We start from the raw sequence: 23,443 nt of genomic DNA on the forward strand, positions 1-23,443 counted from the left end.
ATCATGAGACATCTCATCTCACTTTGGAACCCGCCCGTTGTGCACATTGACCGCAGGAGTCAGAACAAATGGAAAAAGTAGCGGCTTATAGTCCGGAAAATACGGACATGATGTCAATATTGTGGGATTTGGAGAAAAAAAAATCACAAGATTGGCAGGTCTGCAAGGACAATGTTACAACTTTGTTTTACACACTGTAACAACTGTTCTTACCTCTGAGAAACCCGCCTGTCTGACTCTGCTGAAGTGCCTGACGGGGCCTGTTGCAGAGCTGAGAACCTGTTCAGAGTGTTGGTAGCTGGACGGCTGCCCGGTTCTGAGCCTTGGAAGAACGACACACTCATAGAATGCTTTGCTCATAAACAAAGCTATGGAATATCCAACAGGTAGACCTACCAGAATCCATAAGCTTGTTGGTGCTACCGCCTCCACTGCTGCCCTTACCCCAGCTCAAAGCACCTTTGCCTCCTGGAGCAAGACACTGACTGTGGATGTCAAAAGCAGGTGCCTGAAAAGCAGTTTGTTGATTAAAACTAAACTTCCAGCTGAAAATAAGAGTTGAATCAAAGCTCCTTGAGCATATGGCTCAATTTAAAAATGAAATGACTGGATGTAACTTTTTCATTTCTACCATTTCAATTGCATTTTTTGGGGGTTCTATTTGTTTTTTGTGTGTGTGTGTGTGTGTGTGTGTGTGTGTGTGTGTGTGTGTGTGTGTGTGTGTGTGTGTTTCTATATGCACATTTTATTACTGTTCTTGAAAAGTTTAAAGTATAGAGGACCCCTTTCATATTCACGGTTTGTCACCCGCAGATTCACCTATTTGCGGATTTTTTCAATATCTATTTTTAAAGACTTTAATTTTTGGGGAAGCCAACCCCATTTTTCATCATATTAGCGGTTTATACCCGCTTAGTGAAGATTTTTTAGTGGTTAAAGTTTTTTTTCCTCCTCCCAATGCATTTATTATCTGCATCAATTATTGGCTATTTACCGGCCAACCTGGTCTGTACACCCGGCCACTGTAGCATATATACGCATATATCAATAAACAAGGCTAGAAAAGCAAATAGTTCATGTGCAGGGATAGAGGTAAGTGAACCGGAGGGATGCAGTTTAATTGTCCTGATGCGGACAATAAGAAAACAAATATTTTTCAGAGAGACGCTAGTTTGCATTCTGACTACTGCTCAGTTGCCCCTGAGCAAGACCCTAACAATACTTTAAAATAAATTTAAAACATGTTTTTTTTTTAACATGAAATTCCATTTGGAATGTTCCATTCCATGGTTGTGCTTGATAAAGGCTGGAAAGCTAATACATACATATACTAAAACTGCAATACCTTTGGGAACTTGAATTTTGCGTCATAAGGTCGGTTCTTGGATATGGGAACGGTGTTCCAGCCATCATCTTGTGGGGAAACACCGCGACCAGGAGTGTGAGGTCCCCCACGACTTCCTGATCCTCCTCCACCCATCCTGTTTGATGAACCACCGAAAGAGTCTTTCTTGGAGATGAGGGCATGCTGCACTTTCATCTGCTCTCTGTGCTCCTCCAGCTCGGCTTCTTTGTGGATCTGGTCAATAGTCTTTGGACCTTGGTCACCTCGTCTGGGCACCCAATTATTCTGAGATGACACGAAAGAGTATTAAAGTAGAATGAATGCTAGCGCACAAAAACTGAGAGTAGTCCAAAACATTTACACGCACGCACGCACACACCAACAGTAATTTGGTAAGCACTTAAAGTAGATTAAACACTGCGGCGCCAGATGATGAAGTCTGAGCATCAATGAATGCTGTGAGCACTAGTTGCTAAAACAGTGGTCAAAGTGTTGAGTGTTTACCCGTCGAAGGTCCATCACATCTTGCAACATAAACCGGATCCTCGAGCTGGTCTTCTTTTCCTTTATTACTTTCTCCATCTGTTTGAAGTACTGGTCCATAGGAGACTAAAGAACATTAAAACACACTTGTCAATGTTTAATTTTGTTTTGTACATTGTTATCTTTGCAAGCTGAAGTATTGATCGACAAGTGTGCGCCGTACCTTGGCTTTTTCAAAATCTAGATCCTTTCCAATGGTGGATAACAGTCTGCACAGGCATTCCAGGGACTCCTCATCATGGTTTTTCAGTAGCTTTACAATGCACTCATGCATGATGATTTCCGTGAGCATCTTTAGTTTGAATAGCTCACCAATGAATTTAATATTACCAAGTGAGCGCCTCCGAGCCTTGTTTTTACATTCTTTGAGATCTTCAATTAACCTTTGCTTCTCCTCATCCTATTGTGGGGGGAAAATGTGATGTCCAGTTTACAAAAATATTATGTGGTAATAAAGAAAAAAGGTTAGTTTGCAGTGTACAGTAGCACAACAACCGTCAAGAAAATACTCAAAAATACTTTGAAGTATAATACCCCTTCTGCAGCCTCCAGCTCTCGTTGCTTCTTCTCAAAGATCTCATTGTCATCTTTATCTTTCTCAAACTCATTCTGGCATTGATTCAATAGCAGCTTCCGGAAATTCACAGTGTCTTCTGGCTTATCCGTGGCTTGGACTTTTAGCTAAAAAGTTCAAAATTTTTATTGACATTTCCATTTAATATACAAATGATTTAGTCTCAAATTGTCTGGATAGGGACTAACTATAAGTAAGCGATTGATACATACCCCCATTACACAGCAGCACATGTTGGCATAGGCGACTGAAAAATCTGGCTCAGAGATGGCCTTTTCAAAGGTAAGGTCTATGACACCTTTTAACCTCTCCTCCGTGTCAATAGTAAGTTCTGACACTTGTTTCATTAGCTGTTGAAACTTTTGCGGAGTCAGTTTGTTGAGGATACTGCGGACCTTTTTAAATAATTCCTGTGTCTTGAGTTGATCTGGATCATTCTCCGCAGACTCTTCTCCTGCGAAACTACGCACTGTTTTTTTCATTGAAGGCTTCCATGCCTTCTCGGCTTTGTTCAGCTTCACATCCTCATTGAGTGACATGCTGGTAATTATTTTCCTCGGTTCTTTCCTTTGCATCTGCTGAGACCGACGTGGGCCACCTATGCCTACACCCATACCCGAAGGCTGAAACAAGATAGGAAAAAGGGAAAATTAGAGCACAAAATAATCAGACGACACTAAACTGCTGGTCTGTGATTTCATGACAAAAAAAGAAAAAGAAGAAACTTACTGGTCCTCTATTTCCTCCTCCCATACCCGGTCTGCCAAGGTTAGCAAACGAAGGTGTGAAATCAGGACCACAATTCATCCCAGGCAGTCGACTGGGGTCAAGCTGGCGCAGAGGAGTCTTGTTAGCCTAAAGAGAAATGTAGAGGACGTGGTGATCACAAAAAGTATACCATCAAAGATTTTGCACAGGCATGTTTTTGTTTGAAAATACAAGCTTGCAAGACTTATCTATACGTGTGAAGGTCTTTTTTTTTGTTCTGCGTTTTTACCCCTTAAATTGGAGCATATCCCTGTTGAAAATGTATACCTACCATACATGTTTTGTCCTGTGGGTGAACAACACCAAAATAGCCAACACAAGCCCAGTGAGAAAAGGAAAAACAAAAACAAAAACAAAAATATTTGATCCTGCATCCAACCCTGTAGGTGACAGTAATATCTCGCCATTCTTCAATGGTTCTTCGCACCAATTAATTAATTATCTTAACAAAAGACAAATGCTCACTAAAAAAGATTTAGACAGATTTGCAATATTTGAGGGAAATGGCCTGTTGTGTATGTAGAAGTTGTAAATCGTTAAGTTCAGCTCATGAAAAATGGGAGCAAAAACAAGTGTTGCATTTATATATATATTTTTCGTTGTATACCCAAACAAACGTGTGCTATACAAACTGCACCATTGTGTTTCACATCTCAAGACAAGACAGATACAGTTCAAAACCCAAATTCAAAGGATGACAAAGGATGACAAAATTCTTAAAATTATACCGGTAAGTATCTTTTGGAAGCAGGGCATAGGCAAAGTAGGCAGTTGCCTAGGGCGCCATCTAGTGGAGGGGGCGCCAAATTGCAGGGCAAAAAAAATAAACGATAAAAAACAGGTTTTCTAAAATAAAATATGTAAATGACCCTGCTATTATTTTTGTTTTTACATTTTTGTATTGCATAATTGAGTTGTTTTATTGTGCTATTAGAATATAGTTTATACTTTTATTTTGAAGGATACAGGAAAAGGTCTCATAAACCGGTAGTAACCGACGTACTGCCATAAGTGCCATTAGTAGCACTTCCAAGTGCAGAGAAGACGTGTGCGTGCCACAGGAAATCAGAGAAAACTGAGGTTTACAACTAATTCAGTGAACAATTCTTTAGCACCTGGCTGAGAAGGGAACAAGGTTCGTATTGGAGCAATGTTTCATTGTTTAACTAATGTTGCTATATTTCATGTTCATTGTGTAATTTACTGCATAGTGAAACGTTACCGTTTTCGTCCACTGGAGTGTGCTAACGCTCCTTGGTAAATATTTAGCAATGCTATTGCTCAAGATTCAGTTTTATTGACTAAGAATCTGTATTTCTGTACGGTTTATTTTAGTTTTAAGGTATTTATAAAGGCAACAGGCAAGGTTAAAATGTTTATTTACAATATAAATTGTACTCAAGAGATTATAGGCTATAAAGGGTAATAATGTAAGGCAATTCAATTATACTATATGGTTAGGTGACCAAATGTGTCCTCTAAACCATTTTCTTACGTCCTGTTGGGGCGTCGGGGGGGGGTTATAAATTCATGAAAATGTTTGGCTGGCATTGCGTGACTAATAGGAGGTGAAGTACACTGTGTAACTGCGACTGGTACCACAATTTCAAGGCTGGGGCAATTGTCCTCTTTCTTTCGAAATGGGAATATGGTCACACTAGTATATGGCTTAAATACGGTAAAAGGATACACAAAACATACCATTTGAGTTATTAATGGCAATTTTTGTTTATTTGTATTGTAGCTCTTACAGTGTGTTCACACAAAGGACGGTTTATTAAAAGTTGTGAACCATCAGTTGGAGAGACCACCTTTATTTCAACAGAGGATGCTACAAAATGTTATAGAGCATATATATTTTATTTATTTTACATTATTACATTACATTATTTATTTATGTTTTATTATAACGCATATATATTTTATATAATATATATATTTTTTTTATGACTTCTAGTCCAAATAAATGAGATCATGACCTGGCACTCTGAATCTGACCTGCTGCTGCTGTTTACAGTGAAAGGTAGGGGGAGGGATCACGCATCATCTCAGAGTGTTAGCGCTATTGATAGATGGATGGCTCGCTTATGTTATTGTCTATACATCAAAAACCTTTACAATGAAAAGGTCCAAGCCCTCAGGTACTGCATTAAGAGAGCGGCGAAAGGAGGAGGAAAAACGGGCCCAGGGTAGAGGCATGTATGTCAGTCAATCAGAACATTTATAAATAAACATCAAAATAGCGTACATTTTCGTAAATTTAAAAGTTTCCCAAAATGGGCCTCCATCATTGACCTCATTAATTTTATTACTTTTTATATGTATCTTACACAAATATATTGTACATAGTTTGAAAACAATTTTGTAGTTAATAATGTCAACACAAATTGCACTAAACAGTTGTATTGCACTGTACTTGTGCTATTTATTTGTATTACTTGTAGTTGTCTGGGGGGGCTACAATCTACACTTTCGCCTAGGGCACCAAATAACATAGTGCCGGCCCTGTTTGGAAGGATGGTGTTTCATACTTTTTATGGTGGCTTCAGATATAAAGAAAACTCAACGCCTTGTTAAAAATGTGTTTCTGTACACGGGTGCTGTATAAGGTATTGTATGCTGTAAGTGTCGGTGGCTATACCTGGTCTAGGACGACATCATTGATGGCAGGAAGACCCTCAGGCTTATTCATGCTGGCTGAGATGAATTGGAATCCCAGAAGAAACACTCGGTCATAGCTTTTCTTGTCCTCTGGATTGATTGGCTTCCACTGATCTGAAAATAAAATATTTGACAAAACATTTATTTCATTTCATATACATGAAATAACATTTTAAGACAGCTAGGTTCAAGAATAAGTGGCGAATTATGTGTTATCCATTTAGGAACAAAAGGAAATATTGCAACATTTTATTTTTAATTTTGTTTTTTTAGGAGAATAGTTGTGCGGATGTGCATTAGTTCATAGTTTAATGATAATTAAACTAAGGTTGTCGTGAAAGATGAGAAAGGGTGCCAGGGAAATCATCGAATTTCACTTAATTTGTCTGAAAATTATTATTTATTCATTACAAATATATCTGTTAATCTATCTACCGGTATAACAGTGATAAAAAGTGACAGGCAGAACAATTAAATGCTCTTCAATTAGATGGCATAAGGTACAGTAAACCAGCTGTGTATCTACTCTACATTACACTTGATCACCTGTTGCCAATTATACAACAGAGTAAGTCATGGCTTCCTGCAAGTATATTATATAAAGTTTGTGTTCAATTACACAGGGCTAAGTTTCACACTGAGCAAATAAATTTGTGAGTTAACTGAAACGAGCTCATCAGCATTAGTTCATATTCATGCTTTTTGTGATATTCTTGCTAGGTCGTTTTCTGTAGATTCAATAAATCTTTCTAGAAATATGTCTATATCAGGTGTGAACTCTTAAACAAATACCAGCTATATTAAACTGCTTTGAATTGACCTTTTTATTGGTGTACCACTATTAACAGTACAGTACTCTAACCCTAAACCTAACCACTTTTCCATGAAGCACATTACCACCACTACGATTGGCTGGCGACCAGTTCAGAGTGTACCCTGTGTTGTATAGTCTCAGCCTTCTCTTTAAACACATTCACATGTTGTTGTCTTGTGTTGTTAAGGACATTTCCTGTTTCTGGTTTTGGGTCAGGTATGATCGTAGCATTTGAGCTACAGTCCTCTCCAACATGTGTTGGAGCTTAGGCAAAAAATTGGCCTTGTCATTCCAATAATTTTGGAGCTGAAAGTCTGCTTATCATGTTGTCATTAATTGTAATTATTTTTACTGCCACTAGAAGGTGTCATTACAATGTTTTGAGGTTTTTTTTATTCATTCAGATCCTATGTTTGGTGATTTTGGAACCGGGTATTCTCGTATTGGGCAGCATATCTTCATTGATATAGCTTGAACTTTTAGTTATCCATCCATCCATCCATCCATCCATCCATACAGTTGTAGTAATATCGGGAGTTGGAACAAATTCCTTTTTCCTTTGTTTTGCAGACTCTAAAATCTAAAACCTATCATTATAACTATTCCTGAGCCTCAGTGTATATTTCGCTAAAAAATATAATTTTAAGTAAAGGCTGCTGCATCTACCTGCCTATGTTCTCACTGGCACACCATCATGTTTACAGTTAGCACCTTATACGAATGAGTCCAGATTATCGCCTCACTAACACCCTGCCTCTCGTCCTATGACAGCTGGGATAGGCTCCAGCACATCCGTGACTCTCGTTACGGTTGGATATGATATACATGACATATCTTACTTTTTAGGAAAAGAAGAAAAACAAATGTGTATGTGAGAGAGAAACAAGTTATTTGTCTGTACTGAACTGCCAGTAAAATCAGCAATTGAGATCATGGGCCCACCCTCTTTATACTGATACTCCTTGTTGGTTGCTGTCTGATCGGAAGGGTTTGGCTGAATGTTCTCAGCATCCAGCTTGTCCTCTTTGTCCTCCCAAGTTAAGTCAGTGTCCTCTAATGCTGCAGACGGAGCAGGAAGTTGGGTTTCAACTGATGTTGCTGGAACAACCTCAGGCTCTGGTGGTACAACTACTTTGTCCTGAAACATTGGTGGAAAAATGTGGATGGATACATGTTACAATAGTACACAACACTTACCAGTAATTTCTTTGTATTTTATGCACAGGGACTTTAATTACATGTCAGTTCAAAACACCAACCTCTTTAAATGCATCCAAAAGATCTCCCACTGCCTCCTTTTTGTTAAAATCCTTCATTTTCCTCTTTTTCTTTGGCACAGACACAGCAGCTATAGAAAGGTGGATATTAGGCATCATATAATAAAGAATGGCTAACACACACGCCCCGCTCAAAAAATAAATAAATTAGCAGTAACAAACAGTGACAAAGTAAGTACCATCCTCTACAAAGTGAGAAAACAACAGCTTATAACTCAGAAATGTAGTGCAAAAAAGGTGGTAAGTGACACACCTTGCATAGTAGTTTCTACAAGGGTATTGGGGACAAGCTGGGGAGAACTTGTCGCTGTTTCTCGGTCGTTGTCATCTTTAGAGCCCGCCACCAGTGGAGGTGACGTTGCTCCTACAGCACTATATTGAGGCATTAGGGTATCCCCGTTGGTGTCTTGGAAAACGGGTGCAACTGTTTCTTCACTCTGAGGCTGGGAAGATGCTGTCTGGGTGATTGTTTCAGTAGCAACCTCTGGACTAATGGTAGAAACGGACTCGACAACAGGCACTGTGATTGATTCAACAAGTGATGTAGGCACTGCCTTATTAATGGCGTTGGAGGTTTTAATGACAGTCAGCAGACAATCATCAGGCTCAGCAATGGGGCTGTCATCACGCTCTTCTGTGCTAGAATAAAGGGCCTGCGGGTCTTGAGGGGATGGGAGTGGTAAACCATTGGAAAGGCAGAGCTCCTCAGGCTGAGCAATAGGAGACTCCAGAGGAGACCCCTGGCGACTAGATGGCAACATGAGCGTAGGGCTTTCTGGCACATCTTCAGCAACACCATTTGCGGAGGAAGAGAGTGTAAGAGAATTGTCCATAAGAGAAGAAGCATCCTCTGATTGTACCTCCTCCTCTCTAATCACCACATCTACCTTCTCAGGATTTGTTGCTGTCCTTTTAGGGTTTTCCTGAACTGCAGAGCCAGGCATAGGATCAGGAAGTGGTGCAGGGTAGGCAGGCACCTCAGGTGCAGATTGGGGCTGTGGGGTTAGTTCTCTGGGAGATGTGGGGGTGGACATAATGTCTGTGATGGGAACAATGGAAGCAGGGGAAGAAATACAAATAGTGCTGACAGGGGTTTCAAGTGCTTCTGATATTAAAGATGGTGTAGTTGGCTTATTGTTCGTGTCAGCCTCTGTGGGAGTGAGGTCATTCTGAACAACATCAGGAGGCTGTGACAAAGGAGGCTGCAAAGATTTTTCTCCGTCATCTGGAATTCAAAATAAAAAATGAAAATAATTTGTACAAATTGTAACAATATTATCACCAGTCACTTCAAACATGTTTCCATTTTATGTACAATATATCAATTGAGCTGATGAGCTTTTTTTTCCACCCGAGTCCGAGTCACCTGATTTTGAGACACTGCTCATACCGAGCACTGATCCATTATGTATTAAGGACCTAAATAAAGTGCATCCGAATAGTCTTATGACACTTTTTATATGGCACTCGGGTTATTTTGAGGCAGGTTTCCGAGACTTGCTGCTAGCTAAATTCGGCTAAAAAGAACAGGTTGGCTAAGATGCACTTGTTCTAATAATTGTTTATTTCATACACTTCTATTACAATTTTAACTTTTGTGCTGTTGGGAAATTAAACAAGAGACCTCAAGGAGGCCATTTGTGGGGAGATCTCAAAATCAACATTTCTGTATATAGGGTCATCTCAATATGTCACTTTCTGATAACTTCTAATCTCATTAACTGTTGAAGATATGAAAAGCTAAAAAAAAATCTGAATACTAATGTTTTTAAGTTCACGCAGCACAAATTTGAAAACAAAAATCCAACAAATAAAAATTGTATTAAACTTTTCACAAATGTTCAGTATGCGAGCCCTTGGTTACACCGCACACATCGAAACAGAATTCCATTTCTTGCCAAACTCAAACAAGCATACTGGGATCGATGGTTATCAAAGCCTCAGTTATCCGAGCCTTCAGATCATCCACTGATGTTGGAAGAGGCTCCTTTTTCCAGGAGCACAAACATCCCTCCTCAAATTTCTGCATGGTCTGTCTAGTGGTTGATAATTCTGTCCAAAATTTACGTTGAACACATGTCCACGAGTAGTTTTTATCAAATTCCAAAACACAAAACGTTTTCTCCTTTCGAGTAAAACACATTTTAAGCAAATAAGAGGCAAATCGGTGGGAATTGCATATTATGCAAAAAACGGAAACCTTGACTGTGATGTAACAACGATCTGGCAAAACCACCGCAGCAAATATTTTTTAGATTTTATCTTTCAGACGAAACAAATTTTATCCTGCTATCTTTGCCAGTTGCCGAGATATGAGGTTTTGGCCAGGCAGGCTTTCCTTGGCCCCCCCCCAGGCTAAGGCACACCAAAAGACCCCCAAAAATAATTTTGAACTTGTGCGCACTGACTTCCCCCATCAATGAACGACGAATAGTAATCGCTGGATGTTTTTCGCAACTCCCACCACCCACTTCAACAAACATGATATATGAATCGGGCATGTAATTCATCGTTAGACATTAACTAGTACTTGCCAGAAAGCTCCTTTAATATTGCTGTAAACCTTTTGGGATCTTCCAAGACCAGTTTTCTATTAATCCTAGATTGTCAGATTGTGGCCATGTCACTATTGTGGCAATGACTGTGGACCATGACATATTACAGCCTATATCTTGATGCCTCTTATGCTCTCAATGAACTATGACTTTTGTTATCAGATATAACTCAGTGAATCATAGAAAATCCTGCTAGAGCAACTGAACTAAATTCTTAAATTAACCTGAGTCTTATGTCATTCTGATTTCATGTCACTCCCCTCAAAATGTCTCTCTACAAGTAGGAGCTGGGTATTTTTTAAAGCCTTCACAGGGCTTTTAGTTTTGTATAGTACAAATATGGATATCAACATGGGTGCTTGATCAATGCAATCTAGGGACATTTATTCCATCACAATTCACCATGGATTTGAGTATAGCAGTGTCTGCACAAGGAACTCACCTGGTGCTGGAGAAATAGCAGCTGGGGTGCTCTCACCGTTGGCCTGGACCAATCCTGCGTCTGTTCCAGATATGGGAGTCTGTACAAACATAAGAATCACAATTTTTGGTGTGGTGACTGCAGAATACAAACTAATCCAAACCATATGCCAATTTCTCTCACATATTAATAATTAAGGCATGTCTATTAAGAGAAAAATATAGATAGCTTTTGAAGAGAAAAAAAACGTGCTAATGAATGAAACCATCTTCAAAAAAAAATTGTGTAAAGTCAAATTAAGTCAACAATCTTACCTGTGGTGGGGTTGGGGTAGAGCCACTACGGCCTCCTGACATGATCTCCTCTGTGATGTCTCGGCCTCCTTGGTTTGGATCTCTTATTGTGATCTACGGAAGACAAAGGAAATTAGGTGCCAAATAGTAAAAGTTATGCAAAGTCAACAGAAAGAAATCAGGAAATAAGCTGCACATACTACATACTTCGAGTTTGTCTGCAATATTCTCAGGGTTTGAGACAAGAAGCACTTATTATAGTGTATTATCTTCAGCTTTTCCTGCCTGTCCTGTGACTCCTGAGCTTTATCACTCAATGAACATTACATTTCTCACTTTCTAACATGAGTTCCATAACATTAAGTGCCACACAAACATTTTTTAAACACTCCCTCTCTCTCTCTCTGTCTCTCTCACTCACTCGCTACATGCTTATTCTAGCAAGTCAGCGCTGCCATGGAACTGGTATGAGCCAGAATGTTACTGAATAAAGTAACGTGCATAGTCATGAGACTAAAAGGTCAAACTTGAGCAAATATGAACAACAGAGTCTCCCTTCTAAAGGTTTGACTCAAAAAACAAAATGGTTGTTTACTGTTACTAACCTTTGTCAGGCCCAGTCCATTGGTAGCTATTCCTAACAGAGTTTTTTCATCCCTGGAGTCCAGTGGCTGCTCCAGCCAGTTCCAGGCTTGACATTAAACACCATAAAGCAGGCGTGTGGTGGAACGTTTTAGCTAATCTTAACTGTCCCAGGCTGAGAACAGAACAGAGGAGGGCAGAGCCGTGCTGGGCTGTGAGTAGACTAGCTAGGAACTTCACTCCCTCACTCATTTGATGAACAGAACAGGGAGGAGAGAGAAAAAAGGATGGCCACTGGCCTTCTAAAGCTAAGGCATTGGAATGTGCAACTCCCGCCCACAGAGACTAACAGTTAAAGGGGCCCACGAGGGAAATAGGGGAGGGAGAAGTATGAAGGAATACGAGCATTTCAAGAGAGGCAAGGTTGTAATCGAATGAGCTAGCTACTACGAGCAAAATGAACCTCTTTGCTCATTCTTCCTCATTCTGAGCCGACATGCTGCAAACTTACTCAAGAACAGCCGAAACCAGCAGAAGAGGAAGAGGGAGTGCCACAGAACTCAGTAGGGGAGGGGTGGATAGTTGGCCACGTGGAGCTGAGCAATGTGCTGACATGTCCCACAGCCCCTCCCCCTCTAGTTTTTCCACTTTGACATCACATCAAGTGAGAGCAAGACAGATGAACACAAGTGAAGAAAACAATTAAAAAGCTAACAATTTTACAAGCATTCAGTGTGTTGTCACATAAATCGAAAACACACTGCCCACCACTGTCTATAACTGACACAAAATATTACCCACTCTAAAATATTCCTGTGGTTCTTTGCACATACAGTATATTCTTTATTTTTTTTTAATGTGATTTATTTCTAGATTTCCAGTTACTGACACAGAATAAAAATCGCTAAAAACTTTAACACTAATATGCAAACATTATGTGAGTGAAAATAAACTTATGGCTGAAGCATATTCACAAACTCAAGCAAATGTCAGACAATATTTCCCAAATGTCCTTTTCTCATGGTTGTTTCTGGACCAAGTCAAAGTCCAATTACAGGCAACCCCAGCCACTGATAAGCAGCTAAAAGTAACCCAGTCAAAGTCTCAAGGCAAAAGAACATAGCTCAACGTTAATATTCAGGTACTACATGCCAACCTGTCAGTAAAAGTGATTCATACAACATATATATATAGTGCTGTCAAAGTTAAAGCGGTAACTATTTAGTTAATCACAAAAAAAATATTGCATAAATCATGTATTAACGCAGCTTAATCACACTATTAATTTTGAGTGCAGATGATCCTTTAGCTGACAGCGGGTGGTTACGTTAAAAGTAGCACAGGTTGTGTTGGAGCAATAAACATAACTACATGCATTAAAGTTAAGCATTTCATAAATGTTTGCATATGACATTCAGAATATCTGTTCTTGTCAAACTATTGGCGTTTTTTTCCTTCTATTATGCAAGTAATCAAGTGATTAGAAAAAGACAAGGATGAGCATGTGCAGTGGATAAAAAATGTTGAAGACGTCCTCATAACATTAAATGTCGGAAAAATTACATATAACCGATGCTCTTTAAATTTGGTGGGCAAAAAATGTTGATAAAAAAGCCTTTTTAATAAAGCGATTAATCGTGATTAATCAAAATTCTAAGATGTGATTAATCTGATTAAAAATGTCGTAGTGTGCGTCCTTTGAAATGCATGCACTTTGGCTGCATTCTACGATATAGCGACATCTAGTGGTCAACTATTACACAGTCACTAAAGCGCTACATTACGCTCTTTATCATATTAATTTTATCTTATGTTATTTTCACTAGTCTGCTGACTTAGTGGGCTAACCAAGGACCATAGACTGGGAATGTATTTTGTACTATGTTATGTAGAAATGAGTGTTGCTATGTATGACAAAAGAAAAAGTCCTTATTTGTATCCTTTAATTTTGAGGAAAGGAAAATTCTTTAAATCCTTGAAAACTCAGCTTTAAATATGATTGAAAACAAATGCTGGGTGTTCCTGCGTGATTGGGCCACTTAAGGGCAGTGTGGTGCTGTGCATTCATTGTGTATACACTGACAATGAAAACAGAAGAAAGTTGTGATTGAATTAACTCGTTTTTCACAGATTGGGAAGAATTTGTTTCCTACATGTTTCCACAGCGTTTGTTTGCTAACATGCGGTATTTGAAGGAATAACACTCCCGATGTCGATGCTAATTTTCCGTTAGCATTTCAATGGGATCCTCCATTGACTTTAGCATTAGTGCTAGGCTAGCAATGTTTTAAAAACAAAGCATATTTTGTATTTAAATATACAGTAGGTGTAATGATTCTTGTCATGTTTTTAGTTTCACAGTTAACTCCAACTGGAGTGTTGTTAAACAAGTTAAAGGACACTTGGGAACGGCAGAATCACATTGATTCGCTCCAGGCTTGCTACAAGCAACACGGTGCATTTAGGGTACTTTCACAATATACGGGACTTGTAAACACACCAGACCGTTCTGCACATTAATAGTTTTTCATCAATTATTACGTTTTAAAGATTGAGAGAAGCCGAATTCGAAATCACGATTTTTTTTTATTAATCCTCCATACCTACGGCAGACTCCAAGAAAACTGGAAAAAAACAAAAAAAAACAAGAGTTTATTCGAGCGCACGTAGTCGCACACGCACCATGCTTGAAAATGACACAGAGCATGTGTGGCAGTCGCGAGTAGAAAAGTGACAAACTCCACAAAGCACCTTTAAGTTTGAAATTAAATGATTGACATCATTATTGCATGTTGTCGGTTTCTTTAACAACCTTTCCGATGATACCAACCTTTTGAAAATAGGATAAATAAGAAAGTTATGGATGCTCTGGGGACATCTTTCACAACTTTAACCCTCCGCCCCTTGGCTGAGATGCACAAATGGATGCCCTTTTATAGAGAAATGAGGACAGGGTTTATGTAGATTTGAGCACTGCAGGCATGAGCTATCATTTAGAATGAATTGTGTTTCATTAACATATGCACGGTGCTGTGAAAGTGCGGAGTAAATTGACTGGTACGCATGTATCTGACAAGTGTTTTTGCATATGCACTCAACTTGCGCAATGTAAGAACATTTCTACACAGTGAATGAGGCCCAGTGTTCTGATGATTCTGATGGAGCTTGCTCTATTGCTGTCCGTTCAGACTTAGCCTGAAGTTGCTAGTTCAAGACCTCTTGTTATTCCAACTGGAACTGGTTACTGGAAATTCTACTTTAGCACTGTGATGATGAAATACCAAGTTTCAGTGAATAACCCAAATTGGGGTATAAATAATTAAACTGAATACATTTGTTGGGAAAAAATGGAGGCTTGACAGTGACCTTCCAAAAGTGATTCTGCCAAAGTGTCCCCCATTACTAGAACACTGACCTGTTTGCGTTCCCTTTTGGTATGGATGTGTTGCGGAGGCTGTGGTGATGGCTGCTGTTGTTGAGGTGCAGGGTTCATGATGACGGGTGGTGCCTGCACTGGGGGAGTAAACTGAGGCTGGGCTGGACAGTAGGCCCGGGCTGTGGATCAGACAGAACACTATTAATCAAAACATACAGGCTTAATTCAACAATCGTGAAATGGCACTAAAATAAACCCAGCACAGACACACAAAGGAAAACAGCAGCACAGTCTTATATAGACACAATCATTCATGTGAGGTGCAAAAACATTTTGAGGGGAGGAGGACCTTTTATCCTAATGATTTACAATACAACAGTTGCAATTTATTATCCACTGAAATCTGGAAAATTGGAAAAAAAACATAATTTGGTGAAAACATCAGAATTTCACTTCAAGGAGTCTGAAAATTAACAATGGGAAATGTTGACTTTAGGCCAAAGAAATCTGTTAACCAGTGGATTTAAAAAAAAAAAATCTTCACGGAAAAAAACATCAACAATAGAAAGAAAGACAGGCTACTTTGCAGACCTCTGATGACAAAAGAGGACAATAACTCACATGTAAAGTAATTAAATTTAGGGATGCACGATAATATTAGTGGCCGATAATTATCAACGAATTTGATACCATACAGATAAACCAGATAATAAAGAAATCCGCCGATAATAATAGACATGCCACGTTGGTCCATCTGTTGTGGTTGTTGCTCAAGTTGTGCCCAATTCCTCAACCCCTCCCCTCTCCTAGGGTAGTGTTGTATATTTGTGATGTCATAATGCGCGCAACATCATGTTCACAGAAGATGCATCATGGCGGCATGGCAGTCACCAGTCTGGGCTTTCTTTACTTCTCTGTTATGGAAAATAACTATTTAACACGTATTAACATAATTTTATACTGTATTGTGGACACCTGTATTTTCTTTAACAATGGGATTTTCACTTCTTGTACATGACCTTGACTGATAAGCTTGCTCGTAACAGACTGCTTGCTTTCCTGTCTAGCTGACCCTCCCTTTCTCCTCCCAAAACCTAACCAGGCTGCATAAAAATATTTCCATGATAATTTACCGCGTTCGCAACACGCTGGTCTTTTGGTGATTCCAAAAGCCAAAAAGAAGTCCGCTGGTTCGAGAGCGTTTTCGATTCGGGCTCCAGTGCTCTGGAATGCCCTACTCTCGGAGGTCAGAGGCGCTATCTCTGTAGAAACGTTTAAATCGCGTCTTAAGACTAATTTCTATACTCTTGCATTTGGGTGAATGATGTGTACCTGGTGAGTATCGCTGCTTTCTTTCCCTCCCTTCTCCACGGCTTGGAGAGGGAGTTAGGTGTTAACTCTTTGACTGCCATAAACGTTATAAAACGTTTAGCATAAACCTAGGGAAGGGCGCCGAGGACGTTAAAAGACGTCCCCTATGTTTTTTTTTTTTTTTTTGGGAAACGGGTGCAGGAAAGCCTTGGGCAGCTGTGCTGAAAGTATCAGGCAGATCTGATTAGTAAAAGACTCGTTTTGGCCCCTAGAGGGCAGCGATGACTCTCTTTGCACAAGGTTGGATGGGCCGCCCACCGTGGGCGTCAGTAGAAGACGTGAGGCGGAGCTAGAGTGTTGAGGAGACAATGGCTGAATAAGCCACAATGGCTTGACCAAGCAACCGGTTGCAAGCAGCTCACGCTTGAGCATTTTTTTCAAAGATGGAAAGCATCAATCAATACTAAAAAGCGCATTGATGTCGACGATGATGATGACTCCGAGCTTGACGCCAAAGTTGGAAGCCTTGACGTAGTAAGCCTCACCGGCTAAGCGCGGCTAGCGCTGCTAAGGCCGGAAAACGCGCACAATAACGACCGGGTACTTCTACACAATCGGACATTCGATCGGGCGATGGAGAGTTGGCATCGACCAATGCAGATTGATGATGATGATGATGATGATGACTCCGAGCTTGACGCCAAAGTTGGAAGCCTTGACGCGACTGTTATGATCACGTAGTAAGCCTCACCGGCTAAGCGCGGCTAGCGCGGCTACCGCTGCTAAGGCCGGAAAACGCGCACAATAACGACCGGACATTCGATCGGACAATGAAGAGTACCCCGAGTCCAATGCATATTCATCGGAGGAGCGGGTACAGTCTGATCACGGAGAAGACACTGTTTCTGGACTACGATACCACCATGAATGGAGTGGATAAGATGGATCAGAACATCTCTTACCACCCGGTATAGCAACTGAAGGACATGAGGAAGCCACAACGTAACACCACCGTAACGTAACCGTAGCATGATCCTGATATTAGACTTGATGGCAAAACACACTGCAGTATATACTTGCTATTCCCCGGAAAAAACGGCCTGCAAGAAAGTGGAGCACGCGAAGAGGCAATCTGTTGTGCAAATGCTGTTGCGTCTCCTTGCACGCAGGAGAGTGTTACAAAAAGAAAAACTGTCGTTGAAACATTCACATATTTGTAAATAGCACCACAGTTGCACACATTTGTAAATAGTTTGCCAAATTGTTGTCAAATTGTTACACTGTTGAATGTAAATAAACGTATTTTGCTATCAAAAAACACTTTTTCATTCTTGGTGGTAGTGTTTTATAGAAGTAAAGCACTATTTAGGTGTTTGTGGCATCATTCATGGACAAAAAGAAGTGTAAAATTCACTAGAATGCATGAAATAATATCGTTTCACTAAAAGCTTGATTTCTCCGTATTTTGGTCCAAAACAGGCGAAATTGGGTCAAACTAACCATTTTCTATTGTTGATTACTAAAGAACGGAATAAGGTAGAAACAAACTTTTTTTTTCTGATGAAAGATGAAAGTCCAATCTTTCATTTGGTAGTACGTGTGTTTCCATAGTCCAAACAGAACATTTTCTGTGGACCTTGAAAGATCAGTCAAAATGCTTAAATCGGCTGGCACTGACGGCATCCCTTTTCTGAAAACGTCTGGCAGTCAAAGAGTTAATGACCGATTTGGATGCTGCATTACGGGTTCTGTGATGGTTGACCGGGATGCGATCCGGGGAGGACCATCACCTTGAAGTTGCCACCATGGAGATAGCTGCTCCGATTTGGACCCACTTCCCTGATGTCTTCTTGCTGTGCTTCAATTTCTTCAATGGACTTTAAATGTTTAGTATCACATACCATGTCAATTTTTGCCCATTCGGCATCCATTGCGGCTTGATCATCCTGGAAGGGGGATTACCACATTTGCGGTCCCTTCTCAAGGTTTCTCATATTTTTGCCCGTTTTTTTTCTTTTTTCTTTTTTTCCTTTCCCTCTTGTGGTTCGATTAGGGGATGTCGTTGATATTTGTCAACTGCGGGCATGTGAAGCCCTTTGGGACTCTTGTGTGATTAAGGGCTATATAAATAAACTTGACTTGACTTCTTGTAGACTGCTTTGCACTCCCTGGTGTTCGGGCTCTTTAACCTAAGGTTAAGTGAACTAGGCCTTAAGAATCAATAAATATGCCATGTTCTGTTTTGACATCATGCTAACTGGGAGTCAGCACACACCTATCACAGTTTAAGTCACTTTGATTAGTCCAAAATAAAGTTGGTGGTAGCAGCATCATGCTTTGGTGCTGTTTTTTTCTTTATTTTTCTTTACCTGAAACAGGGGACTTGAAAGCCTACTAGAACATCTTAATTTTATTTGTAGTTTATCAGGTGCACTTAAAATGGTGACAGGTGTTCACTGACTCTGATTTAAAGTGAGTTTGAATGTGTTTGGTCAATTCTGAACACAGCACATCCAGTTGTAAGAGGGTGTGCACACTGAATCAGTCACTTCTCATTTCGATTGTTTTTTCTCAATTTAGTTGCACAGGCTTGAAAAAGCCTGTTGGATAATTAATCATGGCCTAAATTTTTTGTATCACAAAAACCTGGTATTTGAACAGGTGTGTGTACATCTTTGTGCCTACATAAAAATACAAACTTTTGTAAAACATTACATGTATGTTTGTTGTAATCATTTAAGATTCTTCCAAGTGCCATCATATTTGCAGCAAAAGGACAAGTTAGTTTGTTTTTCTTCCCCTAGATCTGCCCAGAAGTGCACAGTGCTAGTAGCTTAAAAGAAGCTCAACTTTGTTTTGAGTCTTATATTGAAAATAGGGCTGGGCGATATAAACGATATATTCAATATAAGGTATACATTTTGCAGAAGGTCGAGATTTGGACTACTCTCTTACCGCGCTAGCGCATGTTGATGACACCATCGCATAGCGCATGTTGATGACGTCATTGTATCCGTGTCCCGGCCTTGCACACTTTTTGCGCTCAGCATAACAAATAAGGGTAAAAAAAAAAAAAATCACAAGTGGTTCATGAAGCTTCATTTTCCATCACTATTTGCAACTATTTCTGTCTCTTTGTGTTATATAAAACCTAGACTTGTGCTGTTTACAATGGCCACTTGTGCATGCCCTTGTGATTTTCAAGTGAATACTTGCTCTATGCCAGTTGTTTTCATTTAAAATATCAGCAATATTTTTAGTTTGCACTATTTTGCACCAGAGGGCTGACTTTTAATTTTGATTTGAAATAAGCACAATAAATGTTGTTATCCAAAGTAAATTTATTATTTCATTGTTTTTTTTTATCAATTTAGCTTCTATAAAGAACTATGTAAACCAGTAAGCAAATTAAAACCCTATTTAATTCTATACCGTGATATGAATTTTGGGCCATTCCGCCCAGCCCTAATAGAAAATGTTTCATAAATTCAAACTTTACGTATGCAAAACTGTTTAAAATACATTGCTGTTTGTACTAAAACATTTGGGTCTGAATTTTTTTTTTTTTTAATAGGAGTTCAAAGCATAATTTATCAGTAAAACTGCACATGCCGCTGTCATCTTGCAACTATATCTGCATGCAATCTTGGAAAAGGCCGAGAGGTAAACCTCTAGGTTATGACACGACAGATTATTTCTCCACATAACCGTTCAACTTCACCAACTCCGCCACTTTATTACTAAGCTTGTATATATTTTTGGGAATTAAAGCATAAAGAAATTGAAAAAATTTACTTACATAACCCCATTCCACCGTAAAAAACACACACTATAAGTTCAAAGTACCTCTGCTGGCAAACCCGGTCAATAATGTCAACAAGACATTATGTTCTTCATTTATATTAGCCGGCCTTGTAAATGGCCTCAACAGTTCAGTGTCACCTCTTGCTCAAAGGCAAGGAAGTAATGGCGTACAAAATGTTCAAACTGAAGAGGCCTCTCTTTCAGCTCAGCAGTAACTACACACTCTGACTCTCCACCACTTTAAGTATTACAGTCCAACTCACATTACGGAGTCTGCATTGTTGACCAAGAGCAACACAGCCTAAATATAGTCAAAACCCACATACGATAGTTTGCAAGAGGGAGGGAAGGACAGACCAAGAGAGACGAAGAGCATGCTCACAACCAGAAAGCCAGAAGAAGGAATGTAACTTTTCTTGGACAGTGTCCCAATACTCTAAATAAGAGGTATGAGATATGAGTCATTAAGCACAGGCGCATGAGCAGCTAAAGGGTGGGGGGTGGTCTCCAAAGAGAGACTGTTAATCTTGACGACACCTACCCTGAGAGTCTTCCCCTTCGTGAGACCCGCGATTCCCCATGTTGTATGTCTATCCGAGTGCAAAATAGCATAGGGACGGCAAAAGAGTGTGTGTGTGTGTGGGGGGGGGGGGGGGGGGGGGTATTTTCAATGCCCCCTTTTTACTTCTTCCTGCCCCCCCTACAGGTGTCCACTCAAAATGATTGCTTTCAGTGTTGAGTTCTGCCTCTTCCAGCATGTCTCAGCTTTACTCCTCCCTCTGACCTGAGCTGCTCCTTCAATGCCAGACTTCTACACTTATAAGTGAAGGAAGGAGCGTGACAGCAGGGCATTCCTGCCTACATTTGACTGTTCAATTGCAATAGATAACTATACAGCTCAAAAAAACCTTTTCGATTACTGTTTCACTAACGTGCAATATTTTCTGTACAATACAAATACAATGTGCAATCCATCTTTCACAGTTCTTTTTTACTTGATGTTTGTAAGTAACATTTTTCCCCCTCACATCTGTTTTTTTTTTATCATGCTTGTTCTTTTCATTTTATTATACTGTATATTGCCGTTTGCTGCAGTGCATTTTCCCATTGTGGTATCAACAAAGATGTCTTTTCTCTCCAGCCTTTCATTTTTCTCGACCTCCCTGTCACCCTCAAGACTCAACGGTAGGTGGGCATTAAGACCACAGCAACCCTGTGATAATGCAATACAAAGGGTTATAATATCGGTGTGTTACATTTAGACCCACTATTGCCACTGTGGAACGTGCCCTGGCCACAAAACAACCCAGTAAAGACAACTTAGCTATGATAAAAGGAACTGACAAAATTTGAGACACAGATGCAAAAGGGATTGAAAGATGTGATTCCAAAAAAAAGTTCTGAAAGCACAACTTGCAATCGTTCGTTAATTCAGGCGAATGTTTCTCATTCAAGTGAAGAATTTTACGCTTATAATAAATAGTTCAAGGTTTTGTTGATGCAAAAGAAAAGTTTCCATTAATAGACTTTGATGTCGATTAAAGAATCACATGAAAAATGTAAGAAATTATCTTACCACAAAAAAAAATCAATAATGAATGTCAGTGGCCTTTTATCCTTCAGAAAAGTACCTGTATTGCAGAAATTTTTAACCTGTCTTATTTAAATCAGTGTAAATAAAATAAAATAATCAATAATTTAGATGCTATACAGCATTACAAATCTTTAGTATTGAGATATTTTACACACAAGATATTATTTTACACACTGCTAATGTATTTATTCATTTTTACATATAACCGTATAACTCCAAAGCAATCAGTGATGTACCTGTACTATTTTAGGCTTTATTCCATTTAGGCTGTGTTGCTCTTGATACACTTACATAAAAGGTTATAAGCTATAATATATACATACTTATGCATACACACACAAACACAACAACAAAAAAATCCTCATGTGTGGAGCAAGTGATGTTAAAAAAAAAAATTACATTATTTTTAAAAATGTGTACCCCTCTACAGGAACCAATAGGGATCAGCAGTCAGGAAGACAACTGGTGTTTAGGAATACATTTGCAGGCAATGGCCACAGACCCTGTACTGAACCTTTTAGTCCAATTCATCTTTTTTTTTTCCAACACGTGCCACCAGTAACATTATAAAAGCATACTCTCAACACTGCAGCATGACTGGCTCATCAGTCATTATGATGGTCACCAGCCACTATGACATCATAGTATATTATTTGACCCAGAACAATGCAAAACAGACACACAAAACAAGTTATGCCAGAAGCAATCACATCCAGTAATGGTAAGAATGTTTTATATTAAAAAAAATATTATAATATTATACTACATGTAGGGCAACACGGTAGAGCCTAGTAGCACCTCACAGTTTGAAGGTTTGATATTTGAATGTCAGTCCTGTGGCATTTACATGTTCCTGCGCTTGCGGGGGTTTTCTCAGACAACTCCAGTTTCTGTTCACATTCCGAATACGTTAATTTAAGACTGACTTGCTCTTATGTGTGAATTTCAGTGTGAATGATTTGAGTGCCTACATGTTTGTGCCTTGCGACTGGGTGGCAACCAGTCCAAGGTGTACCCTCCTTCTTGCCCAAACTCAAGTTCCAGTTCACCCGCGACCCTAATGAGAACAAGCGGTATAGAACAGTATATGGATGGAGACTGCATGCATGTTGTGTGCTTCTAGCAGTAAACAATAAAGTTGATGCGGTTATTGCAAGTAAGGGTTATTCCACCAAATACTATATGTTATTCACTTCAAAGTTAATTTAATGATATTTGTTGTAATACTTTTGCCAACATGAAAAGTGGTTGGGTTTAAATGATAGGTATTCTGTCCTGAGTTGTTTAACACATCTAGATGTACTAAATATCATGAAATAAAAGCTGCAATTGAAAAACAACGTTTTTGACCTTGCTACTGCAAGCTGGAAATTAAAAGCATTGCTCAGATGCATGTTGGGAAGTGGGCAGTTTAACATGTGTTATGCATTGACACTCAACAACCTCTGGAGGGAGCAAGTAAACCTGGCAGAGGTGAGAGAAGAATCACATTTGCAGTGCGTGAGTGGATGAGTTGATGAAGCTC

The 23,443-nt window shown here is 39.5% G+C and overlaps 1 protein-coding gene across 4 annotated transcripts in view; it reads right to left on the reverse strand.

Annotated features, from left to right (window-relative positions):
* eif4g1b (eukaryotic translation initiation factor 4 gamma, 1b) overlaps positions 1-23,443 on the reverse strand; it is a 49,005-nt gene that overhangs the window by 14,522 nt on the left and 11,040 nt on the right. For 2 of the 4 annotated variants that reach the window (XM_086079964.1, XM_086079963.1), the window contains 15 exons: positions 15,249-15,388; positions 11,273-11,365; positions 10,980-11,058; positions 8,236-9,207; positions 7,965-8,053; positions 7,648-7,843; positions 5,872-6,005; positions 3,192-3,317; positions 2,675-3,085; positions 2,423-2,569; positions 2,052-2,288; positions 1,850-1,954; positions 1,346-1,630; positions 397-508; positions 214-322 (listed from right to left, as the gene is read on the reverse strand). In XM_086079964.1, coding sequence (XP_085936090.1) covers positions 214-322; positions 397-508; positions 1,346-1,630; positions 1,850-1,954; positions 2,052-2,288; positions 2,423-2,569; positions 2,675-3,085; positions 3,192-3,317; positions 5,872-6,005; positions 7,648-7,843; positions 7,965-8,053; positions 8,236-9,207; positions 10,980-11,058; positions 11,273-11,365; positions 15,249-15,388 — 3,235 coding nt within the window. Of the gene's footprint in view, positions 1-213; positions 323-396; positions 509-1,345; positions 1,631-1,849; positions 1,955-2,051; positions 2,289-2,422; positions 2,570-2,674; positions 3,086-3,191; positions 3,318-5,871; positions 6,006-7,647; positions 7,844-7,964; positions 8,054-8,235; positions 9,208-10,979; positions 11,059-11,272; positions 11,366-11,856; positions 12,351-15,248; positions 15,389-20,865; positions 20,961-23,443 lie in introns of those variants that run through there. The other 2 variants (XM_086079966.1, XM_086079967.1) reach the window with 2 other exon arrangements.

Source organism: Leptonotus elevatus, chromosome 7 (genome assembly GCF_054856555.1).
Source record: "Leptonotus elevatus isolate MCC_2025b chromosome 7, RoL_Lele_1.0, whole genome shotgun sequence".
NCBI classification, from domain to species: Eukaryota; Metazoa; Chordata; class Actinopteri; order Syngnathiformes; family Syngnathidae; genus Leptonotus; species Leptonotus elevatus.